An 11969-nucleotide genomic window follows, 5' to 3' on the forward strand; every position below is an offset into this window, starting at 1 on the left:
AAAATCCTTTCCACCAGTCCTATACAGTGGAAAAAGGTGTGACCACTGGAAAATGCGGAATTCCCTAATCTAATTAACAGGCAGGAGGATAAAAGGAAGAACTAAAAACTAGCCTCTGACATCAGAAGTTCCTCTAACTACTCATTTCCTTCTATGATCTTATTTGTTTGACAGTAACTTTCTAAAGAAAACTAAAAATGTCTTAGATTTTGTCATATAGGGGCATTTGGGGTTTTGTGTGTTGTATTACCGAAGATCTCCGGGCTACATCACAGAGAAAATGTGATAGCCCAAACTTGTAGAGAAATGTATATGTAAGTTATAAATAGGTTGTAAGTTCTGAGACCAGACATAAATGCTAAAAAAAACCATGGGTGTAGACTATTTAGCCCCCAACTCCCTATTAAAATTATGAAACTTCCATTAAGAAATCAAGCAAAACAAAGTAATGATAGAAATGAAGAAAAAGGGGAAAACAGTTAGGGCTTTTGCTTTTAAATTTCATTGCAATTCAGATTTGATGACTTGGCACTGCTGTGCAAAGCAGCATTTTTCAGTCTTATTTCTTCTTGCAGAATTACATCATTACCTCAGAGCCATTTTAAAGGACACTAAGGATGATGTATTCCAGTTGAAAATGAGCAGAGCTGATACTTCAGGAAGGACTAACCATCAGGTCACTATAAAAGGAAAATGCATTTTTAGTTTTATACAAAGAAAGCTTTTCTTTCCTTCAGAATCCTCTACTCTTCCCCTTGCTGTGTACTTGCACATACCAGGCACATGTACGCTTACACTTGCACACAAAAGCAGATCCAGGAGATATGCTTTGAAGCCAACCTACCATTCTGATGCCGTTCTCAAAGGCCTGACGTGCTAGAGAAGCAGGTCCATCCACAGTCTTACCGTCGTCATCGGGCCCCCAGCTGGCACTGTAGATGTGGATGTGCTGAGGATTAAGGCTTAGAGACTTTGCTTCTACCATGTCTGTCACATCTCCATCCAGCATCCGTACACCTTCAGAATGAAAGATACAATGAATAGGACCAACCAACTCAAAATATTTCTTTGGTTTTTGTTTTCTTCCCTAGGGAGAATTGGTAGGACACTGAACTGAATGATCATAGGAATTTAAACTTCTATTTTAAAAAAACCCAAAACCTCTTTGGATATGAGCTTTTCCAATAAAAGAAAAAAAATCTCTAAATGAAAAAAGACAAAAAGGAAGTAATATTTTGGTGTCTCTTTGGAGTTATAAAAATTATCTATGAGTCATTTACCCACTGTACAGCCTTTGAACTCCAGCAACAAAGTTTCATGCTAAAGAAAACTCAAAAAGTACTTGAACCTTGAAATGCTTGTGTCTCACTTGATAATATATGACTTTCTTTTTTCTTTTGCACAGCAGTGAAACTGCAGCACCTACTTTGAGGCATTCATAGTCCCAAGTCTGTTGACAGACATAATAAAAGGATTACTCTATACCAAAGAAGAAACTGGGGAAAAAGCTCATGTGTACTGACTGACAATTAGAGGAAGTTACTAATGTATACCCTATATGTAATATTATTCAACCTGAAACTATATTCTGAACATCCTCCTCTGTGCAGAAGTTTTTGTAAGGTATAATTTGAAATTCTTGTGTTAAAAGAATTCATTCATGTGGATTTGGACAAGTCAGTGTGCCAGCCCTTCGAAAGTGAGTGGCCTCATGATGTTTTAAGATCACTAGATTGAATAAGGTAGGCTTAAATCTGGAAACAAATTAAATCTTACAGTTTTGACTAACTAAGATTTTGACTGAAGTTAATTCTGACTGAGAAAACCACCAATGCCAGTTTTAACCCAAACAAGAAAAAGGAACTACATATAGCTAACATAAAATTTTATCAGAGATGTTAAATATTAAATAATAATTAGCATGAACTGTATGATAGTACAGAGAATGATTACTTCCACAAACAACAAGTTTGACGCTTTTTCCATTTTAAAAGGCCACTGCTATTTGTAAGCCAAATCTACATATTTTTAATGACAGACACATTTTATTTTGCTCATGAGCTTAGACTGAAGTAACTTGAATGTTTACCAAGGCCTTAACTTCCAATTAACAAAAGGCAGAGGGGGACCTTTGTGGATAGAAGGTCTTCTTTTTTCTTACTCTAGTTGACTCAAAAATGAAAAGTGATCATATTTCTACACTCACACAAAAGCTGCCCATGTTTTGTGAGATCATAAACTTTAACAAACAGTGATCTCACTATGAACTTTACTTCATAAAAAAGTTATTAAACCAACTCTGGGATTCTCAAGTTTTATTTTTCTTCCTCAGCATAATCTCAGAAAATTAATGATGGGTGGAAGTTGTGTTCTCCACTTCTTTCAAGCACACTGAAATACATCTAGTTCTGAATAAAGACAATAAAAGGTACACTGCTTTTGAAAGAAGGAAAATAAAGCATTCCTATGTATGTCTGTTACTGTGTAGGAAGCCTAAATAATACTGCGTGCACCCGGTGAACAGTAACTCCAAATTCTGCAATTGGCATCTGAAGTAATTCACACCAAGTTTTTTTTTGCTAATGGTGAAGTGGTGAATTCTAAAGCAACATGGAAAAGGCTGTGACTCAGGTGTTGCTCTCTCTGGCCAACAACTTACAGACATGCTTCCAGGGTGACTTTGAACAACAGATGTCATATTGGCTATTCAAAACAAAAATAATTCCTTCCCTTCCCTGCCTTTCCTTCCCTCTTTCCTGCCTTCCTTGTCTTGCTTCCCTTCCTTTTTCTTCCTTTTCCTTCCCTCTTTCCTGCCTTCCTTGCCTTGCCTTGCCTTGCCTGCCTTGCCTTGCCTTGCCTTGCCTTGCCTTGCCTTGCCTTGCCTTGCCTTCCTTCCTTCTTGTCTTCCTTGCCCGCATGCCTGCCTGCCTGCCTGCCTTTTCATTCCTTTCCCAGATGTCTGGAGTAGTTAATTCTGCCTATAACAAACCCTTCAAACTGCACTAGGCATGTGGTGGTAGTGCAAAAAAAGCTGTCCATAATGCAATTAACAGACTGAATTTGCAGACTGTTCCACCTAAGACTTTAAAGCCTTGTAAACTTATTCCAGTATTTGCAGTAATTGCCAAAATACAAGCGGCATTTCGGTCAGAACAAACTTTCAATGAATCACAGGAAACATGCAAAACTGAGCTGAAAGCAAGTTTTCTTTTAAAATGTTTGTTTTTAATCAGCATCTGACTTAAAGAAACAGCTGAACTAGTTCCTTGTCAGCTGAAGACAATCTACATCTGTTGTGCCATAATTCAGTGTTACAGTTTTCCCATCAGGACTTGAGCCCAGCCAAGTAACTAAGCTCCCAAATCCCTGCAGATGCTTTGCAACTTCCACAATCAGTTTGCAACAATAACACCACACTAATAATCCTGTCCTATAAAAGGTCTCACAACCTCTCTAGGTGGTAATTTGCTATGTGTGATTACTGCAGAGAGTCATGTTAAGAAAAAGAGCTACCCCTTTGGTGCACTTGTTTGTCTTCCAGTGAAAGGGCCAGTAGCTCAGCTAAGCACAAACTGCAGGCACAGTGCATAATTTTTTATGAGAAACATGTCACAACTTGTAAAAGAACTGAAGGTCCAGATCGTAATTTTACTCAAATTCTCTTACCTGCAGATTACATCTCCATTTACACTGTTGTAAGGGAAGGCTCAGACTTTCTAAGGATATTATTTCTGACTTATTTGTGGTCAGAGGTTCTTAAATGTGTGGAAATGAGACAAGTGCAAACACATTTTGAAAAAAGTGAGCATTACTGGTGGCTTTCTTGTTAACAGTCTCCTATCACAAAGATCATTAATCGGATTTGTTCAGCTGCCAGTATCTGACAGACTATCAATGGAAATGATTTATTTTCTGCTTTGCTTTATCTCCTTACTATCCCTTACATGTCCAGAGATGCTTTTTGGTTTGAAGAAAGAATACTTATTGTGTACACTTACTGTGGTGGAGCAAATTCAACACCACTCTCGGCAGGTGCTCCTCTATGTAAGGAGAATGTAATTGCTTTACCTCTCCTCTAGTTTCTTCTCCAAGAAGGCCCCAGGAGGGTCTTTAAATCCCTGGAAACAAGCAAGCTGAACACTAAGTTCAGCATAATATAGTTCAACATTTTTATACTCTATCTGGCCTGTGGAGAGGGAACACAACCACTGCATACTCACGTTAGCTTATGGCTTTTCTGAGGGAAGGGAGGGAGGCATGCCAAACAGAGGTCAGTAGCAGCAAAATTCTCAAAGGTATATACCCAGTGGAAAAGGAAGCTTAACCCCCCTTCCCAATACTCTGGAATTCTCTCTTGCCTCTGACTTTCTTCAGATTATCTGTTGAGTCTCCTGAAGTCTTATTTTCAAGTGCTGATGCTTTTAAACAGTGGCACATTACCTTAAGTGAGGTTTGCACAGTTACTATTTTTCACCTTTCTTTTAAGAGCAGTGTTAGTGATGGCTCTGCAGAATCATGGTGACAAATGGAGTGCATAGAATTTTTATTTCACTGAGACCATTGAAATTTCTTGAAGGCTGTATATTCTCCATACTAAATAAATAAAGGCACACATATCCAGTCTTTTTGTTCACATTAACTACATTCATATTATGTCCATCTGGATCAATTTTTACACTATATTTAGAAAAGGCTGTGATTCAGCTCATATGCCTGTAGGGTTTCTAAAACATTATCACTGCACATTCCTAATGCTTAATAAATAAGAACCTTTTAAGAAGCCACTGTTACTAATGAAGAACTTTTCAAAGACATGCATGCCCAAGCTGTTGCAGGTTGTGCGACTATCTAACTCATAAATGAAACTTCACCAGAAGCTATCTTTTATCTCTATTAGTGCACTAACTCTCCTCTGACTCTCATCGGACAACACATTAGATCTGATTTCATAGCTGCTGGTACATGACCAAATGCCATGTCCACATGAGACAGCTTGCTTATCTGCCACAAACTCACTCACTTGGCCAGTTCTGATTTTCTAAACCACTCTGACAGGGTACCTTTGTGCAGGCAGGCTCTCCACCTGAAGGGAAATTGTTTTTCTGTATCACTTTAACTTTACATTGGATCAGGTACTGTCTATCCTCTTGAAGCCAGCAGGAATACAGAAAGCTGACATCAGGATGATGTTGTGCGCTTTGGCTAATTTGAAATGCAGCTGTGCTCACATTTCATTTGGATCAAACTTTTACTGATCCAGTAGAGAACAGATACAGTACTATTAACTGTGGAAACATGGCCTCAACTCTGCCTGCTCATATTTCTGAACTGTCATCTACTGTATATATAGGTAAACGTTTCTATTTTCACAGATGGGCTCTATTTTGGGACAGAAAATCAAAAACTAATGAGCTTGAGCTATAGTTTTTCTACTGAAAGCCAATATATTAATCCCATGATTTCATCAAAAGTTCAGAGTAAAACTTCACTTGAAGCATTTAAAATCTGGCACAGGCAGGCTACAGCCTAGGAGATACATAGATGACATCTTGATAGTCATCTCCACAAATTAAGCCAAAGGTCTTAATTAAGAATTCACAGAAAACACTTGGAACCTCTTGGCTTGAGTAACAAGAAATTAAAATTGCAATTGAAACTTGTATTTCAGGCAATAATCCTATCACACAGAGGGATCAAAAGAAGTTTCTCCCCAATCACAGCTAAACATAAGAATGCGTTACGTTTCAACAGTGTTATTTTGGGATCAATATGCAAGGCAATATTCCTGATGTATACACTTACTTCTGGTTAGTCAAAGTTCACCATGTATAGCTCTGAATTCGTGAGAAAACCCAAATGCCTTTATTCTGGGGTTTGTGTTTTCATCGAAGGTCTCACCTTCTGTTTTTTTGTGTCTACTGAGAGGCAGTGTTCCAGGGAGCACTGGAGAAGTGTTACTGCAGACAAACTCCTTCAGTACTGATATTTAATGACCACTCTACAACTGAAGTTTACTTGCTAATGGAGCTAGGTTTGTTACAACACATATCTCCTTCTCTTGTTAGAAAGGTCTGAATGTGCCATTTAGCACAAATGGCTCACTGCTTACTTTTATTTTTGGTAGGATATTGTCTCACATACCTCCAATCTTGGCATTAAAGGCGATTCCTACTGTGCAGTGTGAGTTGTTTGCTGTGGCTGCCACTTCCCCAGCACAACGGGTTCCATGCCTGGAGTCAAACAAACATTTTTCCAAATAAGCACAGACCATTGAGGTTAAAGGTTTTGACTTTGCTCATCTTTAGGTGCAAAAGCACAACTACCCACAGTGTTTTGCAACACTTAATTCCTTACAGTAATTTGCACCCATGCTACAATACTCCTCTGAACACATTTTAACATTATCACAATCATTAAATTCTTCATTGTAGGCTTTTTAGCTACTGAAAACATGTGTGGTTTGTAACAAACACATATGATGATACATAATCCACAGCAACAGAAAGAAGTCTTGGATACCAGGTTTCTGATTTTGAACCAAATCTTCCATTAACAGACAGTATTTTTGCCCTGCATTGTCTCACAACTGCTCATGTTGCTAGTATGTAGATCTCCATACAACCTCTAGAAGGCATAGCCTGGACCACACTTTTCCATTGGGAAGATGACTGCACTGCTGTTTAGAGGCAAGCCTTAAAACTGGCTACATGCCAGGTATGCTCAAAGCTTCTGTATAGGTGCATTCTGGTCATGCCTTGGGCCAACCATGAAAGCCTGCTGCCTTTCCATAGAAAGAAAAAACAGGAAGTACCTTCCACATCAGAGGTATACCGTGCACCTGAAAGCAGAGCTGGGCTGCAAGGGAAGCTGCTGAAAGGAAACACAAAACCTCCAGTGTTTGTTCACCGCCTTCCCCACTGTGCAAAGCCACAGTGGGATGCCTTGTCTAGCCCTGAACCATGTTCTTTACAGGGTGACAGCAGCCATCCATATAGCTACATGTAGCCATCCATGGCTACAGCAGGAAAGCTGTTGTAATTTTTGTCTGCAATATAGGTTTCATGGGGTGTTTTCTACCAGTAAGTTTTGCCCTCATTCTTGTGCTGTTAAGCAGCTCCACTGCAGAAATGCAACAAAAGCAAGAAGGAGCAAACCTAGTGAGCTGCTGCGAAGAGAAGATACGGAGTTTCAGACAAGACACGAAAAGAGATGGGGAGTTGATGAGACAGAAATAGAATGATAATGTAAGGCTTGGGTAGCCGCAAAGAAAGAAGTTTAAAAAGCCAAGGCAAAAAATAGATAACAACATGGCAAGCACTTCACAGGAGGCTAAGTGAGGTCAGTTGTGTACACAGGCACTCTACTGCTGGTGGTGGTTGACAGACTGCTTACAGAGACATCTGGAAAACACACGTGTTTTTGAATTAAAGTTGACGCCCACATTACAGACAAGAATCACAGTTGTTTTCTCTTCGTACAGCTTGTTTTGGGTAGAGTCACTTCTTATTTCCTTATTATCAGTGCAACTTTTTTTCCTCAACCTTTTGAGACACTTAGATAAGAAACACTAGGATAACTTGTTTTGAATGGATTAATGTAAAACAAGAACACATAGGACTAGGAAAAAAAGGGAGGAAACAAAAAAATAACCAACATAATTAGCAATGCTAAACTGTTAGAATTTCAAAGGAGATCATCCAGTTTATCAGATAAGATAGATATAATCTATGAGAAAAGTGTAATATTTATTCAGAAAATCAAAGTGACAAGTTGGATACTGATAAATCCTAAAGCTGGATCAAGGTTTCAAAACTATATCTCATTTGGTTGCCAAACTTGATCAGAGAATTTTTCAAGACTGAATTTGAAGTTTGTTTTTCATATGAAGCCTCATTTTTAAGCCTTTTCTTCATTCAAAGAAAGCCTATTTAACTCTAATTGATAAAACAATATTTTAGTCTGTTACGGAATTATTTTGAAAAGCCTAAAAGAAATAATCTATGAATTAGAGATGCAAAAAAGTTTCAAAAATATACTTCTTAATTTTCAAGGATTTTCAAATAGTGTTATAGCTCTGTGTTTGTTTGTAGTGTCTTTTTAAAATGTATGAATATTTGTAGGAAAATGCCTGTCTTAAGAAATATTTACAAGACATATGATTCACAAACTTCCCTTCTTCTCATAATGATTTTGTTAGGAGGCTGCATGAAGATGAATGGAAGAAACAGTTCAAGTTTCTCTATGGTTCCCATAGCTGCTATTTTGTTAGTTACATCCACACTGCACCAGTAATAATATTTCCATCAGATCACCAAACCCACCCTGGTCCCCCCAGCATCATGTAATGCTTCTAGAGGGGAAACAGAGGGAATGTGTGGTGGGCTTGGGAGGTGACTGCACCTCCCAGCAGCAATCCACAGTAATATGGGATTACTAGCAACATGAAACTAAATTCCATCTGGAGAAGAAATAACTGCAATGGTAGATAAAACTTCAGTAAGAAGTAGCCAAGCCTTTAAAGGAAGTAGCGTGGAAGTATACGAAGTAGCATTACACATACTTTTTGAATAAAGTACAGTAAGAAATTTCATGTAAATTTCTCACAGAAAAAAGCATATTCCAGAGAGAATTAGATCTTCAGACAGTTTACAGCACATGAGTTAAATCGACTTTGCTGAATATTTCAGTAGTACTCACATACTAGAAAATCCTGTTTATCATATTGAAAGTCCAGTAATAGTATAATTCTATTTTGTAAGGAGACTTCTATGTTAGGATCTTGCTCCTCTGCCAAGATTATTGTTAACTGCCTTCTACATTTATAATGGAAGTGACAAATATAGAAGTTGTTTTATTCATTTCAAGGCCATATGTATAAAATTACACTTACAATCAGTTTCCCACTGTGTGAATTAATCATATATGCAACTGAGTTTGTTTTAATCAGTTATCTGTTATAGGTCCTTTAAGTAATATTTCAACTACACCGTGATAAGGAAGATTTCTAAAAGTCTGCATATAAAAATTATGTTCTTTCCACATTGCTTTTAATTTTCCCTAGTCTAGATTTTTGCTTGAGGTCTATTGTTTGGAACAGACTCTGAATTCTGCAGTTAAAATTAGAAAAGCCTTCAGATTAATCATTACATTGATTTGTTAACTAACTTGATGAACAAATATGATGAAACTGATGCTGGAAATTGATCAAGTGTGCTTTAAATCTACGAAAACTTTTACTCAGCATGAAATCCTGAAAACTTCAAACAGTTCACGAAGGCAGCATAAGCAGCAACAAGAGGTGAAACAAGAGATGCTTTCAAGGTAGCATTTTTTGTGAAGGTATATATATATCAAAACATAACTATCACCTGTCTTTGTGGCATGCCTGCATCCCATAGAACTTGTTTAAAAAGTTGATGCAGTCCTAGAACAGAGCATGACTGCCATTCTACAAAGGCCTATCTTGATGAACTTCAAGGGTTGATGCTTCATTTCACTACAGCCTTTGCCACCTCATGTCGAAAGGAAGTAAGTTCCCAGGGTATTAAATAGCTCCTTGAAGGAACACTTAGCTAAAAGGTTTTGCACTTCTCCTTTGTGTTAATGTCGGGGTGATGAAGTATCACAGAATAGAAACATGAAAGCAAGCTTGGTTATGAGACATTCTGCCCATCTACACATGGGTTTCCTATCTGCAGTCTAATGGAAAGAAAAAAAGCTTTTTTGTTGTTGTTTGTCTCATAAGGAGCGATATGAAATATTGCTATTCAGAGACACATTCAGGCTCCAGAGGCCACCAGGTAAAAGAAAGAAGATGTCACAGGCATTACTGGCTTAGCTTTAACTGCTTTAGCTATTCTGCCATTCAAGTAAGTACAACTTTTTCAGAAATGTATTTATTTCAGCTTTTGTATATGAGAGGGACAGAACAACAAAGAACAAGGAAAATACGTAGGCAATTAAGATCGATTTTATTCTCTTTTTATAAGGAGGAAATTTGCAGTCTGTCATTAAGACAGCAAGGTGTCAAAGACTTATTCAGGAAAACCTTAGTAAAGATAATATTTTTGCCTTATGATGCCCTCACTATTATATAGAGAACTTGAAATAAATTGTTGAAGAAATACACTACTATGAAAAGATGTACTTTACTTTTTTCTGTGGCATGCACGAACAATGCTTGAACACCTGGATGCTAAAGGTACAGTATTTTGATGGCTCTCTAAGTAAAAGAGAAATATAAGAGCTGCACAGTCATCTGTTACACAGAGTAACTTTTTTCAGTAACACTTTTTCCTGAGACAGAAATGGCTCAATATTTCAGGCAATGATGGCAAGAAAAAAGGTGCGTATGATTAACTATCTCTCCCCATCCCATTGGCATAATTGAAATGCAAGACATGTATCTTTCAATAATTACTCTTAATTTGTCTTTCAGAAGGGGAAAAAGGTATAAGGCACCAGAAACATATTTAAGACAAAAGTTAGTTAAGCTTGCCTCTGAACATTTAGGGTAAGGAAATACTCAGACTTAGAGAAGACAGCTGCTGGTAATTTGAAAAGCCCCTGCCATGTAAAATGCCTTTGCATTTTAGAGCCTCCCTCTCTAACAGCTATTCTTTGAATTCCACAAACACTCTGACCATGCATTTCTTTGCTGCATTTTACTCTTCTGGAGTTCATCAAGTATTTCAGAACACAAAAAGCTCGGGGGACCGGGGGATTTAAAGCCCTCCAGCTTTTCATGACACGAACACTATAGTCCATCCCACTTCAACCTGTCACCAGTAAGTCTTTTCAGGACGGCAACTTAAGGAGAAAAGACTTTCAGAGTACTTCAATGTAAGCCCATCACAAATATCTCTGGGCATACCAGTAATTTACTGAGAGCTACTCAGCAGAGGAATTAGTTTGTAAACAAATGAAGAAAACACTGGGGGTTTGGGGAGTGTGGTTTTTTGTTTGGGGTTGTTGTCTTTTTCTTCTTGTATTTTTTTTTTAAATCCAGGGAGGAGTCTACAGAAAAGGAGACAACTTCATGTCCTTGCAAATTCTATGCTGCACATATTGTAAGAGTGGATATTAAATAATTGTAAAAAAGGTTAGAATAATGAGTCTGAAAGTTTACATAAGATGATATACATTTTAATAGTTTGTGCTTGAACAGCCTACTTTTGATAGCCATCAACTTCCTTTCTCAGACTAATTATATAATAGATATATTCTTTATGCACTCTTTATGCATAAAGACAACACATTAATATTAAGGAAAAAAATACTTTCGTCTTTATTACAAATAACAGTAGAATCCTAGGGATGGAACCTGTAATATGAACTAAACTGTGCAGTTGGTGGATATTGAAAATTATTGGACTAAAGGAACTCTAAAGGTTAAAATAATTTTCAAACCTCTCTGAGGAGAGGAAGAATGGAAATTTAAGTATCTGTATGGAAATACTTGAGTTGGCATTTATTTTTTGCAAAACTCTTTGGTTAAATTTTCAAATGTTTTCAAAAATCTCTCTTACACTGGAATATATTCATGAATAGGTAAATATGACTATGAGACACCACTGCTGGAGAAAATGTATTTACTAGCAATCACCAGAGAAGCATTTTATCAGAAATGCATTTTATTGAGCAATGTTTTATGCAGTACATAAGAAATTATGGGTTAGACTTGTTCATATTCAAATGGCTCTAAAAATCTTGAGGATGAGAAATATTTTCCAAAGTGGCACTGGGTTGGGATGGTGTTCTAGGAATGTCTGAAAAAGGAGATCTAAAGAAACTGTCAGAAGTTAAAAGCAGGGACAAGGAAAACCTCAAGCTTCAGCCTTTTGTCTGCTACAGCTGAAAAAATAGTAAGAATAAAGCTATTTCACAAAGGAGTGATATTTGGATATTAGCAGTGGAGAAAGAGATGACAGAGTAAATGTGAAAAACAAGTTACACAAATCTTAAATGTG

The 11969-nt window shown here is 37.4% G+C and overlaps 1 protein-coding gene across 1 annotated transcript in view; it reads right to left on the minus strand.

The window, feature by feature from the left end:
- LOC104402012 (proprotein convertase subtilisin/kexin type 5-like) overlaps window positions 1-6271 on the minus strand; it is a gene marked incomplete at its 3' end in the record, with an annotated part of 31019 nt that extends 24748 nt beyond the window's left edge. Inside the window, exons 1-2 of the mRNA XM_010009773.1 lie at window positions 6142-6271; window positions 845-1017 (exon numbers count right to left, since the gene is read on the minus strand). Of these exons, the coding sequence (XP_010008075.1) occupies window positions 845-1017; window positions 6142-6271 (303 nt within the window). The remainder of the gene's footprint in view (window positions 1-844; window positions 1018-6141) is intronic.
- Window positions 6272-11969: the final 5698 nt, after the last annotated feature.

Source organism: Nestor notabilis, unplaced genomic scaffold, assembly GCF_000696875.1.
Source record: "Nestor notabilis isolate BGI_N333 unplaced genomic scaffold, ASM69687v1 scaffold3672, whole genome shotgun sequence".
In the NCBI taxonomy this organism is placed as follows: Eukaryota; Metazoa; Chordata; class Aves; order Psittaciformes; family Psittacidae; genus Nestor; species Nestor notabilis.